The sequence below is a fragment of the Rhinopithecus roxellana genome, chromosome 13, assembly GCF_007565055.1.
Source record: "Rhinopithecus roxellana isolate Shanxi Qingling chromosome 13, ASM756505v1, whole genome shotgun sequence".
NCBI classification, from domain to species: domain Eukaryota; kingdom Metazoa; phylum Chordata; class Mammalia; order Primates; family Cercopithecidae; genus Rhinopithecus; species Rhinopithecus roxellana.
Window position 1 is genome coordinate 12,865,172 of NC_044561.1, and position 24,936 is coordinate 12,890,107.

Below are 24,936 nucleotides of genomic sequence, written 5' to 3' on the forward strand. Positions count from 1 at the left end.
CAGTTCAATCCCTGTCCTCCATGCAATTCCATTAGGAAAATGACACACAAGCTTGTGAAATCTGAACTAAGACAAGAGAGCAATACAAGAGATGTCATGGGGTAGCCTGTGGTTAATTGCCAGCTGAGTGATCTTAGAAGTAAAAGCAGAGATGAAAGGAGCGAGAGGCAGCTCAGGCTGTGAGGATCAGGGAAGGCTCCTTAGAATCCCAGCTTCCAAGGGCTAGAAGGAACCTCAGAATCCCAGCTACTGTAGAAATTCTGTCTTCAGCATCCCTAAGAGGCAGTTGAACCCCTTCTGTTGGTACCCCTCCAGTGATAGGTAGCTCACTACCTTGGGAGGCAGCTCTGAAAACACAACACTCACCCAGGTATCAACCTGACCTCTCCTTCCCTACACAGGACCCAACTAGGGTAAAGCAAGCAAGATGCAAAGTTGGAGATGCTTAAATTTGGCACCCTAGACATCTCACCCTAGTCTCGGGTCTACCTGTACATTACCACCCGTGGCTTCTAGCACTGCTCTCCAGAGTGAAACGGATGTTGTTTTAGGTGGAGAAGAGAGGAGAGCTTAATTCAGCTGGGAACGCATGATGGAAGAGTCAGAGCTGAGAAAATGAGAGCTTTGGGTCTGATTGGATGTAGCTGGGGATGTCTGGTTCTATGTGACAGGCAATGGAAATCTTGGAGATTTCTGAGCAGGGGGCGGTGTCTTTGGCCTGGAAATGGGCATGTGGCTACATGGGCATCCCCAGGCCCGTGGGTCCTCATTGCGTGAGCTGTTTCCAATCTCATGGGTCAATGGTGTAGGTGGTGTTTGAGCACTGTGGCCTGACTCTATGCCACAAAACTGAATATACATATGTGATTAAAATGGACCAAGGGGGCCAGGTGCAGCGGCTCACATCTGTAATCCCAGCACTCTGGGAGGCTGAGAGGTGGAAGAATCACTTGAGCCCAGCCTGGGAAACGTGATGAAACCCTGTTTCTACAAAAAATACAAAAATTAGCTGAGCATGGTGGTGCATGTCTGTAGTCCCAGCTACTCAGGAGGCTGAGACAGGAGGATCACCTGTCACTTGAGCCTGGGGAGTGCAAGGCTTCAGTGAGCCGTGATTGTGCCACTGTACTCCAGCTGGGGTGACAGAGCAAGACCCTGGCTCAAAAAAAGAAATGGGCCAAGAAAGTTTTGGGGAAAACTGTGGTTAGAAAATTGAGGTCTATTTTGCCAAGTAGGAAAGGCCACAGGTATTTTTCACCCATTGGAGGAATCTGGGCCCGTGGCTTCTGGTCTTGCCCCTCCAGTCCTTGCCCCACCAGGGCAAACAAATCTGGTCACATTAATCTCCTGCTTAAAACCCCTCAGTGGCTCCCCATTGCTTGTAAGTTCATATACGAAATGGCTTCTTAGATCCTGAATAATCTGACCACTGCTGCTGTCTCTCTTGACTGGTACACCACACACACACCACACACAAACACACACACACAGACAGACACACACACACACATACATACACACACACATATATGCACACAGACATACACATACACACATATACACACACATACACACACATATACACACAGACATACACAGCACACACACACTACACACAGACATACGTAAATATACATACACACAGACACACAGGCACAGACACACACACCACACACATACACACACAGACACATACATATACATATAGACATACACAGACACCACACACATACACACAGACACACCACACACATACATACACACATATACATACACACACATATATGCACACAGACATACACATACACACATATACACAGACATACACAGCACACACACACTACACACAGACGTACACAAATACACATACCTACACACAGACACACAGACACAGACACACACACCACACACATACACACACACAGACACACATATATACATATAGACATACACAGACACCACACACATACACACAGCACGCCACACACACACATACACACATATACACACACATACATACACACATATACACACACATACACACACACACTACAGACACACACACTACACACACAGACATACACACACACAGAGACACACAGACACACATCACACACCCAGACATACACACACACATACATACACACACACACACACACACAGGCCAACCATCTGGTTTCCGTCCTCTAAATGACACTTCTGGCCTCAGTGTGCTGTCCTCTCTCTGGTTGGCCCTCACTTGCTCTTCTCTCAAGCACCTCCCTGCCCTCCCTTTCATCTGCCAATTTTTTACTTATCCTTCACGGCTCATCCGAAATGGTGCTTCTTCCAGGAAGCCTTCCTGACAACCCACCAGTACCCAGACTATGCCATGCACTGTCCCTGCTACCCAGCATCCTGTACTGTGCTTTAGCAGTGGAGCCCAGCAGCCACCTAGAACCTCCTGCCCGGGGTCAGAGCCCAGCTCCTCCACTTACACGAGCAACGAATCTTTAGAGGTGTTCCTTCACCCCTCTGTCCCTCCACTTCCATATCTCTAACATACGGAGACTAATAGTGTCCACCTCAACAGGCTTGTTGTAAAGCGCTTAGCCCCATGCCTGGCTCATGACCATTTGTTCCCGGCGACCAGCCAATGCCCTCACTGCCCTTGTGGTTTCATTCTGGGTCGTGTGCATTAATTATTTGTCTAGGGGCCTCTCAAGACTCAGCTCTGGGGGACAGGGAATCCGTCTGTATTGATCCCTTCTCTACTGTGGCACCTACTCAACACCAACACCTAGTAGCCACTTGATACAAATTCAAGGACGAGCTGAAGTACTGAGCTGAAAGATGAACAACTTGTCCAAGAACACATGGTTAATACACGATAGAAAGAGAACTCAGACCCACGCTCTCCTGCAAGAGGCACAGCCACCACACCACAGGGCCTCTTAAGATGAATTTAGGGCTGTTGACACATGACAGTGTTTATTCATTATCCGCCTACTCCAGGGAGTCTGGGGTTGACAGAGTCATTTGAACAGTCCTGTTTCATAGGATCCAAGCGCATGCGGGTCCCATAGCTCCTTGGGCAGGCTCTCTTGGCACAGCAGAGTGTAATCACCAGTCTATCCCCTACTAGTCTGTGAGCTTCTTAAAACTAGGGACTATGTGATCTATCTATACCCCGACCATGGGGCCCAGCAAAATGTAATCACACCTACCTCTTATCGAGCTAGGTGAGAGCCACGATGCTAAGCCCTCTCAATGCAGTGTTTTATGCGATTCTCACATCCTATGAGAGAAGTTTGACTCCTCGTTTTACAGCGGAGGAGCCGACGCTCAGAGGTTCAGTGGCATAACTAGAATGTGGACTCAGGTAGCCAGCCTCCAGACCCTACGAAGCTAACCACTGAGTGTCACTGCCTCTCTCATACAGGCAGATAGGCAGACTTGGGAAATACTGCAGATTGGGTTCTGGATCACCACAATAAACCAAATGTCATAACATAGTAAGTCACACAAATTTTTTGGTTTCCCAGTGCATATAAAAGTTATGTTGGGGCTGGGCATGGTGGCTCATGCCTGTAATCCTAGCACTTTGGGAGGCTGAGGTGGGTGAATTACGTGAGGCCAGGAGTTCAAGACCAGCCTGGCCAACATGGTGAAACCCCATCTCTACTAAAAATACAAAAAGTAGCAGGGCATGGTGGTGGGCACCTATACTCCCAGCTACTCGGAAGGCTGAGGCAGGAGAATTGCTTGAACCCAGGAGACAGAGGTTGGAGTGAGCTGAGATCACACCACTGCACTCCAGACTGGGCAAAAAAGCTAGACTCTGTCTCAAAAAAAAAAAAGTTATGTTAGGCCAAGGGCAGTGGCTCACACCTGTAATCCCAACATTTTGGCAGGCTGAGGCGGGAGGATTACTTAAGCCCAGGAGTTTGAGACCAGTCTGGGCAGCATAGTGAGACCCCCATCTCAACAAATAAAATATTAGCCAGTCGTGGTGGCACATATCTGTGGTCCCAGCTGCTCAGGAGACTGAGGTGGGAGGATTGCTTAAGTCCAGGAAGTCAAGGCTGCAGTGAGCTACAGTTGTGCCATTTCACTCTAGCCTGGGTGACAGAGTGAAACTCTGTCTCAAAAAAAATATGTTATGTTTACACTATACTGTAGTCTATTAAGTGTGCAATAGCATTATGTCTAAGAAAACAATGTACATACATAACTTTAACATATTTTGTTGCTAAAAATGCTACTGATCATCTGAGCCTTCAGCGTGTCACCATCTTTTTGCTGGTGGAGGGTTTTGCCTCGATATTGATAGCTGCCGATTGATCAGGGTAGTGGTTGCTGAAAGCTGGGATGGTTGTGGCAATTTCTTAAACTAAGAAAACAATGTAGTTTGCCACATCAATTGATTCTTCCTTTCACAAAAGACTTCCCTATAGTAAATGATACTGTTTGACATCTTTTTATCCACCGTTGAACTTCTTTCAAAGTTGGAGTCAGTCTTCTCAAACCCTGCTGTTGCTTTATCAACTAACTTTATATCATCTTCTAAAAACTTTGTCATCATTTCAATTATGTTCACAGCATCTTCACCAGGAATAGATTCCATCTCAAGAAACCACTTTCTTTGCTTATCCATAAAAAGCCACCTCTCATCCACTCAAGTTTTATCATGAGATTGCAGCAATTCACTCATATCTTCAGGCTTCACTTCTAATTCGAGCTGTTTTCCTATTTCCAGAACATCTGAATTACTTCCTCTTCTGAAATCTTGAACCCCTCAAAGTCATCTATAAGAGTTGGAACCAATTCTTCCAAATTCCTGTTAATGTTGATATTTTGACCTCCTCCCACGAATCACAAATGTTCTTATTGGCATCTAGAATGTTGAGTCCTTTCCAGAAGATTTTTTATTTACTTTGCCCAGATCCATCAGAGGAATCACGGTCTCTGGCAGCTATAGCCTTATGAAGTGTATTTCTTTTTTATTATTATTATACTTTAAGTTCTAGGGTACATATGCACAATGTGAAGGTTTGTTACATATGTATACTTGTGCCATGTTGGTGTGCTGCACCCATCGACTCGTCAGCACCCATCAACTCATCATTTACATAAAATGTATTTCTTAAATAATGAGACTTCAAAGTCAAAATTACTCTTGACCCATGGGCTGCAAAATAGATGTTGTGTTAGCGGGCATGAAAACAACATTCATCTCCTTGTACATCTCCATCAGAGCTCTTGGGAACCAGGTGCATGGTAAATGAGCAGTAATATTTGGAAATCTTCTTTCTGAACAGTAGATCTTAATAGTGGGCTTAAAGTATTCAGTAAATCCTGCTGTAAATAGATGTGCTGTATCTGGGCTTTTTTGTCTCATTTATAGAGCACAGGTAGAGTAGATTTAGCATATTGCTTAAGGGCTCTAAAATTTTTAGAATGGTAAATGAGCCTTGGCTTCAACTTAAAGTCATCAGTTGCATTAGCCCCTATCAAGAGAGTTAGCCTGTCTTTTGAAGCTTTGAAGCCAACCATTGACCTCTCTTGCTACGAAAGTCCTTGATGGCACCTTCTTCCAATAGAAGGCTATTGCATCTACCTTGAAAATTTGTTTTTTAGTGTGGCCACCTTCATCAATGATCTTAACCAGATCTTCTGGACAATTTGTTGCAGCTTCTCCATCAGCACTTGCCCCTTTACCTTGCACTTTAGTGTATGCAGGAGCTTCTTTCTTAAACCTCATGAACCAAACTCTACTAGCTTCCAGCTTTTCTTCTGCAGCTTCCTCACCTCTCTCAGCCTTCACACAATTGAAGAGAGTTAGGGTCTTTCTCTGGATTAGACTTTGGCTTAAGGGAATGTTGTGGCTGGTTTGATCTATCCAGACCGCTCAAAGTTTCTCCATATCCGCAAATATATTTCACTTTCTTATCATTCACAGAGAGTAGCACTTTTAATTTCCTTTAAGCACTTTCCCTTTGCATTCATATCTTGGCTAACTGTTTGACATAACAGGCCTAGCTTTCAGCTTGCCTGGGTTTATGACATGCCTTCCTCACTAAGCTCAATTGTTTCTAGCTTTTGATTTAAAGTGAGATATGTTTAACTCTCCTTTTCTTTCACTTGAACTCTTAGAGGCCATTGTAGGGTTCTTAATTGCCCTAGTTTCAGTATTGTCGTGTCTTAGAGAATAGGGAGGTCCAAGGAGAGGGAAAGAAACAGGGACATGGCCAATTGGTGGAACAGGCAGAACATGCATAGCACTTATCAATTAAGTTCTCCATCTTATAACTGGCATCTTATATTGCCAGTTCATGGCAATCCAAAACAATTACAATGGTAACGTCCAAGATCACTGATCACAGATCGCCATAACAGATATAATAATAATGAAGAAGTAGGCCGGGCGCAGTGGCTCACGCCTGTAATCCCAACACTTTGGAAGGCTGAGGTGGGTGGATCACCTGAGGTCAGGAGTTCAAGATCAGCCTGGCCAACATGGCAAAACCCCGTCTCTATTAAAAATACAAAAATTAGCCGGGCGTGGTGGTGGGTGCTTGTAATCCCAGCTACTTGGTTAGCTGAGGCAAGAGAATCATTTGAACCTGGGAGGCGAAGTTTGCAGCTAGTCGAGATCGCACCACTGCACTCCAGCCTGTGTGACAGAGCAAGAATATGTCTCAAAAAAAAAAAAAATTACATATATATCTATGTGTGTATATATATATTTTAGAATGTGTTTAATAATAAATATATATAAAAGATTATTTTAACAGACAACAAAATGAAAGGGCAACGTACAGATTGGGAAACATTATTTGCAAACCATATACTAGATAAGGGTTAATATCTGAGATTTTTTTAACATATATTCTTGTTTAAACTAAAGTCTCAATATCCAAGATTTATAAAGAACAGATACAACTCAATAGCAAGAAGACGTATAACACAATTTAAAAATGAGCAAAGGACTTTAATAGGCATTTCTCCAAAGATGACATTAAAATAGGCCAATAGGTAAATGGGAAAGTGTTCAACATTACTAATCTTCAGGGAAATGCCAATGAAAATGACTGTGAGATACCAGTTTACACCCGTTAGGGTAACTATTATCAAAAGACATAAGATAACGAGTGTTGGCGAGGGTGTGGAGAAAAGGGAATCCTCACACACTGTTAGGTGGCAATGTAGGTTGATGCCACCATTGTGGAAAATAGTATGGAGTTTCCTCAAAAAAAAAATAAAAATAGAACTCCCATATGACCCAGCAATATGTCTTCTGGTTTATACCCAAAGGAAATGAAATCACCACCTTGTAATGATACTTACATTCCCCAGGTGCGGTGGCTCGCGCCTGTAATCCCAGCCCTTTGGGAGCCCAAGGCGCTTGGATCACGAGGTCGCAAGTTCGAGACCAGCCTGGCCAACATGACAAAACTCTCTCTCTACTAAAAATACAAAACCTAGCCAGGCGTGGTGGCAGGCATCTGTAATCCCAGCTACTCAGGAGCCTGAAGCATGAGAATCACTTGAACCCAGGAGGCGGAGGTTGCAGTGAGCCAAGACTGTGCCATTGCACTCCAGCCTAGGCAACAAAGGGAGACCCTGTCCCCGCAAAAAAAAATAAAAAATAAAAAGGTATCTACACTCCCATGTTCATGGCAGCAATACTCACAATAGCCAAAATATGGAAACAATCTAGATGTCCATCAATGGATGAATGAATGAAGAAACTATGGTGTTTACGTACAATGGAATATTATTTATGATTCAGACTTTAAAAAGGGAGAGATCTGCCATTTGCCACAACGTGCATGAACCTGGAGGACAATATGCTAAGTGAAATAAGCCAGACACGAAGGAAAACTATTTTATGACCCCACTCATGTGGAATCTTTACCAAAAAAAAAAAAAAAAAAAAAAAAAAATGTCAAATATCAAGTATGTAGAGATAGAGAATAAAACAGTGGTTACCAAGATCTGGGGTGAGAGGGAAGAAATGGAGAGATATAGGTCAAGGATTCAAAGTAGCAAATATATAGAGTGAACAAGTCCAGAGCCCTAATGTACAGCATGGGGACTATTGTTTTTTTTTTTTTTTTTTTTTGAGACGGAGTCTCGCTCTGTTACCCAGGCTGGAGTGCAGTGGCCGGATCTCAGCTCACTGCAAGCTCCGCCTCCCGGGTTCACGCCATTCTCCTGCCTCAGCCTCCCGAGTAGCTGGGACTACAGGCGCCGCCACCTCGCCCGGCTAGTTTTTTGTAGTTTTTTTAGTAGAGACGGGGTTTCACCATGTTAGCCAGGATGGTCTCGATCTCCTGACCTTGTGATCCGCCCGTCTCGGCCTCCCAAAGTGCTGGGATTACAGGCTTGAGCCACCACGCCCGGCCGGGGACTATTGTTAATAATAGTGTATTGTATTCAGGATTTTTGCTAAATGAGGTTATAGCTGCTCCTGCCACACAGGGAAAAACTGAGTACTGTGTGAGATGATGGATGTGTTTATTTTTTCCACTATAGCAACCCTTTTGCTGTATATATGTAATCATACAACATCATGTTGTATACCTTAAAGTATACACAATAAAATGTACTTTAAAAAAATGTTAGGTCGGGAGCGGTGGTTCATGCCTATAATCTCAGCACTTAGGGAGGCCAGAGCAGGCAGATCACCTGAGGTTGAGAGTTCCAGACCTGGCCAACATAGTAAAACTCCATCTCTACCAAAGATACAAAAATTAACGAAGCTTGGTGGTACATGTCTGTAATCCCAACTACTCAGGAGGCTGAGGCACAAGAATCGCTTGAGCCCGGGAGGCAGAGGTTGCAGTGAGCCGAGATCGCACCATTGCGTTCCAGCCTTGGCAATAGAGCAAGACTCCACATCAAAAAAAAAAAAAAAAAAAAATTAAAAATCAAGCTTTTTTAAAGATTATTTTAACTTGTACAGATTATGTTCATTAGGATTAGGTTTGGCTATAAAGTTTCGTGCATTTTATTTTTGTTTTTGTTTTTTGTTTTTTTTTTTTTTTTTGGTTTATTTACCTAAAATTAAAAAGATAGGACAGGTGTGGTGGCATGCACCTGTAGTCTCAGCTACTCAGGAGATGGAGGAAGGAGGATCATTTAAGCCCAAGAGTTCGAGGTCACAGTGAGCTATGATCATGCCACTACACTCCAATCTGGGTGACAAAGCAAGATCTGGTCTCTAAAAAACTTAAAAGTAAGAAAATAAAGGTAGTTGATAGTTTATTTCTTTCTCATTGCACTGCTATGGAGATAAGTTGTCCACAACTGCTATAACACTCCATGGTAGTGTGGCTCAGATACCCTTTATCTTATTCTACCATCATGCAGCTCTCCATTTTCAAGATTGCCTCATCGACCAAGATGGCGGTTGGAGCTCCTTAGTCCACATGCCAAGAGGAAAGGACTGAGAAGGGCACATCCCATGCCCTGAAGGCCTTTCCTCCCAAGTCGTTCCCACCATTTCTGCTTGCATCCCATTGGTCAAAACTTTGTCACATGGCCACCTCTAGCTGCAAGGGAGGTTGGGAACTAAAGTCTACATTCTGGGAAGCCATATGTCCAGGGAAAACTTGAAAAGAACAAGATATATTTGGAAACAGCCTCTGTGACAGCAGGGAATAAAGAATAATGATAAAATGAAGAGTGCCTATGCACTCACTACCAAGTTAAAAAATAGATCATTCCTGGGACATTGAAGCAGTTGTGTGCCCCACCCTATCTCAGGAAAACATTCTTTTTTTTTTTCTTTGAGACAGGGTCTTCCTTTGTCACACAAGCTGGAGTGAGGTAGCACGATCATGGCTCACTGCAACCTCAACCTCCCAGGCTCCAGCAGTCCTCCTGCCTCAGCACCCTGAGTAGCTGGGACTACAGGTGTGCACCACCATGCTTGGCTAATTTTTTATTTTTTTGTAGAGACAGGATTTGGCCATGTTGCCCAGGCTGGGTTGGAACTCCTGGGCTCAAGCGATCCTCCCACCTCCACCTCCCAAAGTGCAGGGATTACAGGTGTGAGCCACCACGCCCAGTTACAAACACTCTTAAACTTGATGTTTATCATTTTCTTGCTTGACTTTATAGTTTTGCCACATACACATGTATTTCTAAATAATCTATAACTTAGTTGTACATGTTTTTAACTTTGTGAAAATGGAATTATGCCGTATGCATTTTTCGGCAGCTTGATTTCTTCTGTCCAGTGCTATGTTTGTGGAATTCATCTGGGTTGACTTGTGTAGCTGTAATCCACTCATTTTCACTGCTGCATACTACATTACATCAATATACTACAAGCTGCTATCATTTTTCTGATAATAGAAATCTGGGCTATTCCCAGTTAGTTGTTGTTACGAGCAGTGCTATTATGAACATTCTCATACATCGTGTGCATGTATCCAAGTGTTTCTTCAACACACATTTCTAAGCAGAATTGTTGAGTTGCGGGCTATATGTATATTTTGATATATTCAAATAGATATAGAGTGGGGGCAGGGTCTCACTCTGTTACCCAGGCTGGAGTGCAGTGGCATGATCTTAGCTCACTGCAACCTCCACCTCCTGGGTTCAAGCAATTCTCCCACCTCAGCCTCCCCAGTAGCTGGGACTACAGGTGTGTGCCACCACACCCGACTAATTTTTGTGTTTTGGGTAGAGACCGAGTTTCACCATGTTGGCCAGGCTGGTCTAGAACTCCTGATCTCAAGTGACCCGCCCACCTTGGCCTCCCAAAGTGCTGGGATTACAGGCATGAGTTACCATGCTCAGCCAGATATAGTTAAATAGTCAAATAGGTGTTTTTTGCTTGGTTGTTTGTTTGTTTTTTGAGATGGATTCTTGCTCTTGTCGCCTAGGCTGGAGTGCAACGGCACAATCTCGGCTCACTGCAACCTCCGCCTCCCAGATTCAAGCGATTCTCAGGTCTCAACCTCCTGAGTAGCTGGGATTACAGGCCCCTGCCACCAGGCCTGGCTAATTTTGGTATTTTTAGTAGAGATGGGGTTTCACCATGTTGGCCAGGGGGGTCTCGAACTCCTGACCTCAGGTTATCTGCCCACCTCAGCCTCCCAAAGTGCTGAGATTACAGGCATGAACCACCGTGCCTGGCCAGGTATAGTCAAGCAGGTTTTTCATAAGAGAAGTGCAAAAGATCCTGGTGCCCCAGGGATTCTAATATTTGGCATGATGCTCAACTGTTTAGGTGAATGGAAATGTGTAGTACAGTCCCTGGCCACCCACACACACTAACTTATTCATTTATTTATTTGTTCAATAAACTTTTGTCAGGCAGCCATTACCATTAATTAAAAGGCACACCATCAATGTGATAATGATTTTTCGGGGGAAAAGAGACACACTGCAGTGAAGTGAACTCATGAATTATAAGACACATCTCAATTTCAGAAACATTGAAATTTGCATGTGAACGTCTTAGAATCAAGGAAAATATGATATATTCAGGGAATCCTCTAGAAGAAATGCTGCCCTTAAGGAGCTTACAGAGTTCCAGCTTCTTGTTCCCAAACAACAACACACAAACATAATATGACCAAAGCAGCTAAAAGGTGCTTGGCAGCCTCGCTACCCAACCCAAAGCGTGGCCCCCCACTGGGGCCTGGCAGCGTGGGTACTGCTGCAAACTCATGAGAAATACAGAGTGTCACCGAATCTGAACCTGGCTTAACGTGATCCCCAGGGGCTTCCCATGCCCATTAAAATGCTGAAAAAGCACTGCAAAGGAGCATAGGAGAGGAAAGAGTCTTCCCGGCTAAGGGCAATCAAGAAAGGCCTCCTGAAAGAGGTGTCATTTGAAGAAGAAGAAAAAGGAGGACCTACGTTGTTGAGTATCTGTTCTGGGTTAGGAACTGCACTGGGGCCCTTCACTTCTGTTATTTCATTGAGTCTTCAGAGTTAATCCCCTTACCCCCTCAGCAAGGACTGATATTGCCTTCTTACAGCAAAGGAAACTGAGGCACAGTTTTCACATAACTTGCTCAAATTCATACAGCTACTAGGTAACAGAGCCAGGCTTAGAAGCCAGATCTTTCTAACTCTGGAGCCCAAACTCCTCCCCCAAATCACGTGTAAAGAACTAAAGGGGCCCAGCATGGTGGTTCATGCCTGTAATCCCAGCACTTTGGGAGGCCAAGGCAGGTGGATCACCTGAGGTCATGAGCTCAAGACCAGCCTGGCCAACATGACGAAACCCCATCTCTACTAAAAATACGAAAAATTAGCCAGGGGTGATGGCTGGTGCCTGTAATCCCAGCCACCTGGGAGGCTGAGGCAGGAGAATTGCTTGAACCTGGGAGGCGGAGGTTGCAGTGAGCTGAGGTAGTGCCATTGCACTCCAGCCTGGGCAACAGAGAGAGACTGTCTCCAGAAAAAAAAAAGAAAGAAAAGAAAAACTAAAGAAGGAACCCTGAGTGGCTGAGGAGGGCTGATCGCTTGAGCCCAGGAGCTCAAGAACAGCCTAGGCAACATGGCGAGACCTCTCTCTACAAAAAAATACAAAAATTAGACTATACATGCCTGTAGTCACAGCTACCCGGGAGGCTGAGGTGGGAAGATCTCTTGAGCCCAGAAGGTCAAGGCTGCAGTGAGCCATGATTGCACCACTGCACTCCAGCCTGGGCAACACAGCAAGACCCTGTCTCAATAAAAAGAAGAAGAACTAAAGAGGTAGCTATGGAGACGAGAGCCAGGACAGGATGCAACTGAAGGTTGGAGGAGCAATTGCTCATTGTTGGGGTCAGCTCCTGAGTGCTGGGGACTTCAGTGAAGTGGGAGCTCAGAGTCAATGGAAGGAGCAAATTCATGGCAGGCAAGCAGGACAGACCACTTACTTCATGTCACCCTGCCCAGTGGCTAGCACCCAGTAGGCATTTGAAAGTAGCCATTGAGACTGCCCCCTCCCTTCTTGACCCCTAGCCCTTCCTCCCCTCCCTCCTTCCCAAAAAAAAAAAAAACGAAACTACCCACTGAAAGAATGATTGAACGAACGAGAGAACGATCAAACTCACAGGATGCCACATGTTCTGTTGTTGCAAACCACCCAACTCAAGCTGGTGGCTGCGCTGTGCCTAGGGCCCTGGGGTTCCAGCCAGAAACAAGCCAGGCATGGCCCACCCTCTCTGAGGCCTCCCGAATCCCTGCCGTCAGGGAGGGTCTTGCCAGGAAAGCAAAAAGCCAGGAGCAGCAAAGGTTGAAAACACAGAGAAAGCAGCTCCCACCAAACCCTTCATTTGCTCCACTTAAAAATTTACTCAGACAGCCTCCTCCCCACGCCTCAGCTCGCTCCACCGTGTCCCCTCCTGGCTGCAGAGCTGCTCTATCAGCTTCTCATGAATATGTGGAAAATAAAACAGAGTCTGTTCAGCCCCTAATGACCAGGTTTATGAGGAGCTTATTGTGTCTAAAGAAACAAGACAGCAGTTGGTGTGAGATATTAATGTGCTTTTTACAAAGCTGATGACACCTCCTCTTAAACTACTTAATACCTGCAAGCTGCAATTCCCAGCCTGAAACGGTGAACTCCTGGAGCCAGAACTGTGCCAGCCCACGGCGCAGCTCTTGGCCTTTCCGCCTCGGTGGGGCCTCTACTCACTCGGCTTGGCGGTTGGCGGGGCACTGCCACTCTTCTGGGATGCGGGTTCCATGGAGAGTCATGGTTGTTGAGCCCCTTAGCTGAATAACCCTTGGTGGGAGAGTCTTCCCTGCATCCCCTTTCCTCCGGAAGCTCAAAGCCAGTTCCCGAGCGGGCAGCGGAGCGTGAGACCCCTGCGCTCCGCTCCAGTCATCGTCCACCCTCACTCTCGCCCACCCAGCCCTCCGACGGGCCCAGTCCTTTTGCAAATCTCCAATCCCACCAATTTGTCATGTCTTTGTACCAGCTGACCCCTCGCACAGGATCACCCTTCATCCAGTGGCGTGCTGGTAAATGTTTAACAGCCAGTTCCCTGGATGGGAGGTGGGGACCTTGGTTTGTAGCATTTGCCGTGGGTTCCCACGGTGTGAATACGCCAACCGTATTCAATTTCAAACTGCTAACAAGAGCTGGGAAGACACTGGGGATGAGCTCCCTTGAGCAGGGGCGAGCCGGCACGCACACTGCTGGCTTCGGGCCTTCTCTCAAGTCCTGTTACTCCCAACTCTGCTCTAGGAAACCTTCTCCCACCCACGGGGACAGTGTGTTCCCTCCTGTGTCCCACACTTCCCTGACTGCTCTTGCTAGAAAGCCCTCCTCACCCCTCCACCACGTCCTCATCACGCCTACACAGACACATACACACACATAGACACACACACACCCATGCACACACACACACCCATGTACACAGAGAGACAAACACACATGCACACACAGGCATACACAGGCACACACACACATATGCAGACACAGACACACACGTACACATACAGACACAGACAAACACACATGCACACACAGACACAGACGAACATACACCCATGCACACACACACCCATGTACACACAGACACAGACACGTACACACACACAGACACACACACACACATGCACATACACAGACACACACGCCCATGCACACACAGACACACATGCCCATGTACACACACACCCATGTACACACACACACCCATGTACACTACACCCATGCACACACAGACACACAAACACACACACATGCACAGACACACATGCCCATGCACACACAGACCCACACCCATGCACACACACACAGCCATGCACACACAGACACACAAACACACGCACATGCAAAGACACACACGCCCATGCACGCACAGACACACACCCATGCACACGCAGACACACACACGCACATGCACACACACGCCCATGCACACATAGACACACACCCATGCACACACACACAGCATGCACACACACACAGCCATGCACACACAGACACAAACACACGCACATGCAGAGATACACACATGCCCATGCACACAGACACACACCCATGCACACACACACACACACGCACTTGCACACACGCCCATGCACACACAGACACACATGCATGCACACACACACCCATGCACACACAGACACACACGCACACACACACAGACACACACACAGACACACGCACACAGACACACAGACCCCTCCCTGCTTCACCAGGCTGACTCCTTCACTTTGTGTCAGCTCAGGCACCTGCTCTTCCTCAGGAGACCTGTGTCACCCACACACTCTCACGCCTGGACACACCTTCCTTCTGTGTGCCCCAGACACGCTCTGCTGTCCTCCATCATCACACACATCCTCTACACCACAGCGTGTGTTTTCTGTCTGCTACCATAGACTGCAAGTTCCTTGAGGACAGAAAGTGTATTTTTCCCCCTCTGTGTTCTCAGCAGGTTGCACGAAGCATGGCATAGAGTTGGTGCTACATAAATGATAGCTGAACAATTGTGCTGCCATAAGGCCTCATACCTCCTTCTAATATATCATGTGAGGTGTTGCACTCTAGTAAATTCTGTACCATCTGTCTTTCTCCCTAGAATGTGAGCCTGAAAGGCAGAGATTAGATTTTCCTCTACCATCCCAGTGCTAGGCACTTGACCCTTAGTCTCTACCATAGGGAGAGAGGATGCCTAGAAATGAAGCCAGCTGGGAGGAAAGTCAGAGATGGAGAGAGATTCCAGATTTTGGAGCACCTGGATCCATCTGTGCCTGAAGCCATCACAACCCCCAGGGTGGATTACCACCAACCAGAAGGAAATACAGTGGAACCCTAGGCTGGCCTTAGGGAAATGAAATCTCATTCGTTTCATCACCTCTCACCACTCTCCTCTTACTGGAGTGACATCTGTTGATGCAGATGTCCTACGAAGTTCAAATCACCTCTAATGCTTGAGTGCTGCTAGTACCCCCTCCCCTCCCACACCCTTCCCCAGCACCACCATTAGTCAGACTGAACCCAGGGCCCACTGAGCTCCAAGTGCTCCTGGAGACCCTGTGCTCCTCCAGCCGACCCTCACAGCCTCATCACCACCGGAGGCGTTGGAACCAGTCTCACCGTGACCTGTATCCCAGTTTACCCCCATCACTCCTCCCTACTCATCACTTATCCCTCAGGGCCATGTGTCCCCTGATCTGGCTGGATCTCTAACTCCCCCACCCTCCTAAATCCTTGCCATGGCACCTTCTAGAATTTAGGTCACAGTGCCAGCAGAATCCCCCCATCCTGTCCTTGCTCTAATGGAAACCTGGCTCTCCCCGAAGGACACCACCGCCCCTGCAAACTCTCACTGTTGAGAGTGTTTTACTGCCCACATCCCAGGCCTCCCTGGACCTCATCAACATTTCCAGTCCATTTCCCTGCCTCCTCCCTAAACTCCCTGTCTCTGTGAAACACATCTCAGCCTACCTGTCTGATTCCCTCATGGCCACCGTCATTCAGTCCTTGGGGAGCTGAGCGCTGGCTCATTGCCTCTGCCTCCAGTGCTGCTCCCGTTATCATCCTTGGAGATTCCACAACCAGGCAACCAGCCCCTCCAGTCCCTGGCCTTGACCCTTACACTCCAACCTGATGTGCCAGCGCTGCCTCACTCATTGTTAAATATTGAAATACTGTTGTACCAATCAGTCTTACTATGCCAGGGAAGCTGGCTGGGGGCAGGGGTGGCTCCTGTGTTGGGCCCAGCAGAGAGAAGAGAGGGGCTGGGACCAAGGCTCCATCTCCTCTCCTCGCTGCCCAAGGCTGGGTTGAGATCTCAGCTCTGTTCTCAGGTTCTATGAGCTCCAAAGCCCACCTCAAGGGTGGGGGCAAGAGAAGCAGAGTCTTCCTACTGGCCCTGACCTCCTGAGGCTGCTGGGCACGGAGAGGTCCTCCAGTCGAACAGTAGAGGACAAGTTAGGAGAAGATTCTGCACTCGCCGAGATGGAATGACCCTTACTCTAACAGGGAAGTTTAGGGAGCATCTGGTATGGTTCCCTGTGTCAAAGCATGATCCAGTCAAGCCATCATTTAGCTCATAACAGCCTCATCATCAAAAGATCATACCATTCATTTCTGAAACCCAGTCGGTGGTTTGGGGCTTATTAGAATAATTTGATGAATCATTTGCCCTTCACATTTTAACCAGGTAGGCAGTTTCTTAATATATACTTGATGTATACAGAATATATGAGTGAACATTGTAGTTTTGCCTTATCCATTAATTTGTATGACCTTTCTAGTGGGTACTTGAAGATCATCCTACCTCTACCTGTCCCGAGCCGCCTCATTCGGGGTCTTACCCTTGCCCTTGGCATTTCCAATACCCACACCCCCTCAACTCTGTCTTTTACATCCCACTCTCTGGCTACCACGTGCCATCCTTGCAGCTCACTCCCATGCACTCCCATTTCAATAATGCTTTGACCCCACACCAACCCCAGGCTCAAAGCATTGACTGCCCTCCCTGCTCCACCCCACACCCCTGCCTTTGTACTGCCTCACTTGCCCTTCAGGTCCTCATTTCCCTGTTTACCCAGCTTGGACTCCATGATCCATCCTCATAATCCCTCCCTTTCCACCCTCTCCCTGTTGCACTCACCTCACAGACCTCCTCCTGGTTAGAGGCGACTCTCCAGCTAACTGCACCCATGCCCTGAATGTGGCCAGAGAAAGCCACAGAATCTCAGAAGAGACCTTCATGCCACTGACACACATACTTCACAGCCTGGTCCACTCCCTCCCACTCTCGCTTCCCTTCCTCTGTCCTCCCATCCCCAACCCTTCCTCCCCGTCTTCTCAGTTAATGCTCCTACTTCCCATTTCGTCGGGAAAATAGAAGCAAGCAGAAGAGAAATGTTATACCCTCCCACCATGTCTGCCCATCCCCAGCACTGCACCCACGAGCTCTGCCATCCCTCCTGGCACAGCACCACCCATCCTTGCACTGTGCCCTGGGCCTCGTCTCCTTGCACAGTGCACCTGTATTGCACCCCCATCTCTGCAGGTCATCCCTTCTGTCCTCCTTTCTTTTACTTTTTTATTTTGATTTTATTTTCGAGACAGAGTCTTGCTCTGTCACCAGACTGGAGTGCAGTGGTGCTATCCTAGCTCACTGCAGCTTTGAACACCTGGGTTCAAGGGATCCTCCTGCCTCAGCCTCCCAAGTAAGCTAGAACCACAGACACATACCACCACATTTGGCTAATTAGTTTTTATTTTTTGTAGATATAGGGTCTTGCTATGTTGCCCAGGCTGGTCTTGAACTCCTGGGTTCAAGGGATCCTCCTGTCTCAGCTTCCCAAAGCTAAAGCCTGAGCCACTGCCCCCAGTCCCTCCCTTCTTCCCTGTCTACCAGAACATTCCCACTAATAGCATACAGGCCTTGATATCTCCCCCCAACACAAAGCAGCCAGCACTAGCCAGCTAGTGGAGGACACCCCAGTAGCACAGTGCAGGGAGACACAGGGAGGTTAGGAGAAAGAGGTAACAGAGGACATGGTGGGCGCTCAGGCAGCAGGACCAGCATGCATGTGCCAAGGTCCTGAGGTAGGAGGGAGCGTGGCAGGAAAGAAGGCAGAGATGCGCAGGGAGGAAGGAGGCAGGTGGGAGGTGAGGCCAGAGGTGGAGGTTGGGGGTCAGGCTTTCTTAGAGATGTTGAGCTTTTCCCCGAGAGCACTGGGAAGCTGGAGTGTTTCCGAGCTGGAGGTGGCATGATCAGATTTGCATGTACAAAGGATCACTGTCATAGCTTTGTAGAGAAGGATAAGAGTGGGTGCAAACTGATGAGTGGGGAGGCCGCGGCAGCCATCCAGGGAGCAGGGATGGTGGCCTGGTGGTGGGCGGTGCTGTCTCAGAGGCATCAGGCAAGTTTGAGATACTAAGGATCTAACACAGACAGGACACCCTGATGGATGGAGCCTGCACGGAGGAGGAAGAGATAGATGTCGGCGCTGACAACTAGTCTCAGGCTTACACCAGGAAGCCCTGGAGAAGCATTTGCTGAGCTAACTGGGGCCTCCAGAGCACCAGGCAGGAGGGAAAGATCAGGAGTTCATGTTCAGTGCCTTTAAAACATCCACCAAGAGACGTCAAATAGGCAGTTGGATACCCAGGTCTAGGCCTCGAGGAGAGGTCTGGGCCACTGGTTATCTCACACGGCCTCTCTGTTAGCATCTCCTGAACCCTCCTTCTGTGCCAGGCACTGTACTAGGAGCCAATGGTCCAAGGATGAGTGAGGCCCAGGCTTGCACCGGAGGAGCCACCAGGCTCCCTGTAGAATGTGAGCTCCTGTTCCTGTGGGGTCTTACCCTTGCCCTTGGCATTTCTAATACCCGCACCCCCTCCACTCTGTCTTTTACATCCCACTCTCTGGCTACCACGTGCCACCCTTGCAGCTCACTCCCATGCAGCCCCATTTCAATAATGCTTTGACCCCACCCCGACCCCAGGTTCAAAAGCATTGACTGCCCTCCCTGCTCCACCCCGCACCCCTGCCTTTGCACTGCCTCACTTGCCCTTCAGGTCCTCATTTCCCTGTTTACCCAGCTTGGACTCCATGATCCATCCTCATAATCCCTCCCTTTCCACCCGGAACAGGAGTGGGTGTGGCCCACCAGAATGCAACTGGGGCCCTTCTGGGTTAAGCTCTGTCCTCAATTTGTGCGACGCCTCGGGGCATGTCAGTACTGCTCTCTGAGCCTCACTCCTGCACAGAGTCTTTATAAAGATGCCTGGCACCGGCTTGCTGAAATATTTGTCAGATTGAATTGAAAGAATATGAAAGTGCTTCGCAAAGTGCTTTTCAAATACACTGATTCGTAATTGTAACAATAGGGAGAATTTGTTATCCTCTTAGCAGCTGGTATGAAGACTTTTCCCACAGAGAAGGGTGTGTGGTTGGATTAGGGAAACAAGGTACTACGGAGGGGACAAGGTTTCCTTTTAGCATCCCAAGATGCAGGAGGGCAGAAGGGCCATGACAGGAGAGGGGTGGGAACAGCAAAAAGCAGGGAACCCAAAACACTCAGAGAAGACACCTGCCCATGGGACCATTTTGAGTGGCTCTACCAAGCTTCAGTGAAGCGACCAGAAGTCCCGATATGCTCTGGGGAATTGTTTTCCTTGTAGAACTCAAGAAAGTTGGTGAATTTGGTACAGGGAGAGCTCATGTGTGAAAGGAAGTTACAGAGGTTCCTCTTTTCCATTATATGAAGCATAGCCAGAAGTTCCTAAAATGCTTGTATTTCTATGTAGTGATAAGTATCCCTGTATACTATATACCTGTGTACTATTAGGTTGGTGCAAAAGTAATCGCGGTTTCACTATTACTTGGATGGCAAAAACCACAATTGCTTTTGCACCAACCTAATATATAGTTCTATATTTTGTACATACATATAGGTCTAGGCTGGGCACAGTGGCTCATGCCTGCAATCCCAGCACTTTTGGTGACCACAGTAGGCAGATCTCTTGAGGTCAGGAGTGGGGGACCAGCCTGGCCAACATGGTGAAATCCCATCTCTACTAAAATACAAAAATTAGCCGGTCATGGTGGTGTGTGCCTGTAACCCCGGCTACTTGGGAGGCTGAGGCAGGAGAATCGCTTGAACTCGGGAGGCAGAGGTTGCAGTGAGCCGAGATCATGCCATTGCACTTAAGCCTGGGTGACAGAGTGAGACTCCATTTCAGGAAAAAAAAAAAAAAAAGAGGCATATGTGTAATACCATAAAATTCCTGAGTAATATCTATAGCACATACTGGAATCTGCCCCTACTTTATAAGACATAGTCTCGGGACTGTAGAAGGAAACCATTGCCAACATGTATTGAGGGCTCTATTAATTAGGTCACACTAGCTACTAAGTCAGTGGCTGGACATAGTCAAATTTCATTTCTCTCTCACGTCAATGCCCCCAAGGACTTCCTAAATGTGTCAGGCACTGTTCTGACTACTCAACATGCATCAGCTCAGTGAACCTCCACGACAATCTGCCAGGGAAGAATTCTTGTTATTGCCACTCTCAGGTGAGGACACTGAGTGACGCACAGCTGGACCCAGGCAGTCTGGCTGTGCAACCTGCATCTTACCCACGGTGCATACACCCCACCCAATTCTTCTTCCACTCGGAGAAGGTTAAAGGACGTTCGATGTGCCTATGCTGGTGCTGGGGATAAGATGGTAAATGAAACAAACCCTCTACTGTCAGGAAGCCGCTGCTCTGGTGATTGTATGGTCTATGCTACTTATCGGTTTTTAGAAAGGCTGCATTCAAGAGTTCACTCACTCATCAGTGAACATAGGGGAGGACCTGCCTGTGACACTGTGCTGGGATTTGCCCCGGGCCAGTTCTCACTTTCCCAGTGGGCACCAAGGAAATGTTTAGAGTCAAAAGACCCTAGTTGGAGCCCTGATTCCATCATTTCCTAGCCACAAGTACTTACTCAGATAGTTTAGCCTCTCGGAGCCTCAGTTTCCTCATCTGTACAATGGGGATGATAAGACCCCTCTCACAGGCCTGTGGTGGAACCAAATTGAGTTGTAGTTCAAGAACTTGGCCAAGGGTACAGCCCCCAGGGGGCTCAATCTCCTCCCCACCCCCATATTTATTTCAGAGCGGTTGGCGGCTGGGTTTGGTGAATTCCGTGCAATTGCAGATGGGAAAGTGTTTGGCAGGCTCTTCTAAAAGGCTGTGGCAGCATCTGGCAGCATCAGTGTGGGGTGTGTCCCCTTTAGAAAGTGATCTGCTGCTTTCTCACATGTAAAATGCAGGGTGACTCCCAGCCAAGCTGGGGCACAGAGATGGGCTGAGGAGTATTCATCAGCCTCCTCCGTGGCAGTCCCCAGCCCGGAATCAAGCCTCCACCGCTGCCAAGCCTCCGCTAATCCTCAGAAGCTTCGGCGCAGGGACAGAAGGCAGCGTTTTGAAGTCATCGGCTTTAGATCCTCTCCGCAGTACTGCGGGTGTGTGTTGTGATTCACCAGGCAGATGTCCAAACAGATAAAATGAAACCTTCCTTCAGGGGTGAGGGAGAGGGCTGAGTGAGTTTCCAAAGAACCAGAAGTCAAGAAGAGGCAGGTGGGCCCTAAGCGCCCCCAAAACTATGATGTTTCATGAGCTCCTTCTCCCCTTGTTTTGCAGGGAATTTCAAAGGTCTGTGCAAGCAAATCGATCACTTCCCAGAGGATGCAGATTATGAAGCTGACACAGCAGAATATTTCCTCCGTGAGTGCACACAATTGTTTTTATCTCCCTCCTGGTGGTGGGCCCTGCCCTTCCATCCTTCACGAGTCAAGGACCAGGCCTATCTAGAGGCCCACATCACAGCAGAGGGCAGGCAAAAGCTGAGTCTCTCTCCTTTCCGGAGTGCAGACCTTCATACATGCTGTTCCCTCTGCCTGCAACGCCCTTCCCTCCCCGTCTTTGTCTGGCAAACTCCTACTCAGTCGACCTCAGCTAAAACATCACCTTCTCCAGGAAGTCCTTCCTGCCTTCTGCATGAGTTCCCAGAGGACTGTACTTTATCATTGCTGTGGGGTCCTTGACTATTTGAGTAACCATCTCCCAACTCTGCTAGGGTATGGACTCACCCTAGCATTCACCATTATATTCTCAGCCCAGTGCTTGGCATGTAATAAGCGCTCAGTGAATATTTCTTGAATAATTGGATGAAGTAACCCACCAGGCAGTGCCACATTGGAACTTCTAATAAAAAAAAAAGAGAGAGAGAGAGAGAGAAAGATTTTTTTCTTCCCCCGCAAGTCAAGTAAGTCAAAGTTAAATCCTGATGTAACAGCTGCAATCTTAAATCCACTTGAGACATATTATCAAAAGAAAGCAGTCTGAGGCCCCAAGGAAATGTCTCAAGTATCAGCAAAAACTAACAAGGCTACCTATTCCCTGAGAAAAGGATTTCCAAGAGAGGGGCTGAGAGTCCTTGATGCCTGGGACAGCAAAGCCAAAGGTTCTCAGGCCATCTCTTTAGAAGGAGGTTTGCTCTCCTCCCAGGAGCATCCCCGCCTCTGCTCCAGACCCTTCCACCTCCCCTCCCCAACAGCACAAGGGTTGCCATTACCCTCAGATCACTTTTATGAAGCATGTAGGAGGCATTTTATTATATAGATTGCCCCTGTCTCTTTCAATAATTACTTCTCACATCAAGCCCAGCTCTCAGGTCAGCCTGGAATCTGGTTTCATTGAAAAGCCCGTGGAATGTGAAGTCAGGCAGCTGGGAAGAGAGAGGGAGGCAACACGATGCAATTTTTAGATTCTTTTTTTTTAAAGGAAAAAATATCATACCCTGCTCGTCATTTCCTTTTATGAATTCCCTCAAGACGTTGCTCTTAACTGGAATTCCTAACAGGCCATTTGGTTACGGTGACCTGTTACCTACGACTGTGTCTGGGGTGGGGCTGCAGGAGCCCAGCTGTGCAGTAAATGTGGGTTGAGCTCCTTCTGTGTGCTGGATCCTGTGCTCAGTGCTGGGGAGGCCAAGATGGATGAGGGAGACGCAGTCCCTGGCCCCAAGAAGAGCACAGCCTGGCGGGGAGGGCCCTTGGAAAAACAGCTCAACTTGGGAGACACTGCGTGGCAGAGGTGAGGCCTGAACGTAGAAGGCGGAAGCCAGCAAGCAAAGCCAAGCCCCACACTGGGAGCCACACTCCCCGGACGGAGCACAGGGCTCACCAGGTGGAGTTTGAATTATGTCATGCTTTATCTGCTAGGCAGTAAGCGCCTGGGGGCAGGAAACTTGTCTCATTCATTGCTGCCCTTGTAACGGCTCAATGAATGCTTTTTGTTAAGAAGAGATAGAGGATTCTTCAGTGGCAATTCCTAACAGTTCAACACCTCCATTTCCTTGTTTTTAAGAAAGAAGAGCATAGAGCATAGAGTATTTGGTTCATTTTGGTGTCCCTGGACAAAAGACTTGGACTCAGATTGGCAACACAGGATTCTGAAGGTCTGATTTGAGTTGACTTAATCCAACAATATTTTTTGAACATCTGTAACAGGGGTCGGCAAACTTTTTCTGTAAAGGATCAGATGTTGAATATTTTAGGCTTTTTGGGCCATATAGTCTCTGTCCCATTTACCCAACTCTGCTCTTCTGGCCACTGACAATAAGGAGGCATATGTGTGGCTGTGTTACAGTGAAGCTTAACTTGATTTACACAACCAGGCAGCAGTCTTCATTTGGTATAGTTTGCTGACCCTGGTCTATAAAATGCTAGTCCTGGGCTGGACAACAAAAATAATTTTTTAAAGCTGGAAGACGTGAGTTTCTATCATTCTCTACGAAGTTCTAACCTAGATCTTGAGAGAAGCTGGGAGACAGGGATGATTTTTCTAGAAGGATTCCCCCTGCCCCCACTCCCTACCCCTGCTTCTGATTCAGAAGCTCCTCTGGGGCCTCCCTGGCACCCTGCATGTGTCTACAGTTCAACCCTGACCACACTTTGCTGCAATTTCGCTGGTTCACACTTGGGATCCCCAAGAAGCTATGAGCTTCTTGAAGGCAGAGTTATATCCCATTCATTTCTGCACCCCAAGCACCCAGAAAAGGCCATGGCAGGGAATTTGACCCAAAAAAGCACTTTGATGACTCAACAATGAAGTGACTGGGCGGGTGAATATGTGAACACTCAAGTAAATCATAGTCTAATGCCCCGAGATCAATGCAAGCAACAGGCTTCCAGAGGAAAACAGCTGGGTCCCCATTCGCCAGAGGTAGGCAGATGGCTCCCAGAGGTGTGCAGAGCTTAGGCCCAAGGAGGCGGGCTGAGCTGCATCTGGGGTGGGCAAGGCCTGAGTCTACTCCTAGTTAAGGTCTGTCAAACCCATCTGCACAGCTCATCTGCCGCAGGGGAGGCTGTGAGGGGGCAGAAGCAGCCCCTCTCCCTGAGGGCTAGCCATCTGGAGGGAGACCTACAGACCTAATGTTTATGCTGCATGCTGGAATAGA

General features: G+C 47.7%; 1 protein-coding gene across 1 annotated transcript in view; it reads left to right on the forward strand.

Moving 5' to 3' along the window:
- Positions 1-24,936, forward strand: part of CACNG2 (calcium voltage-gated channel auxiliary subunit gamma 2) — a 140,462-nt gene that overhangs the window by 94,264 nt on the left and 21,262 nt on the right. The window contains exon 2 of the mRNA XM_030915452.1: positions 22,116-22,199. Within this exon, the coding sequence (XP_030771312.1) occupies positions 22,116-22,199 (84 nt within the window). The remainder of the gene's footprint in view (positions 1-22,115; positions 22,200-24,936) is intronic.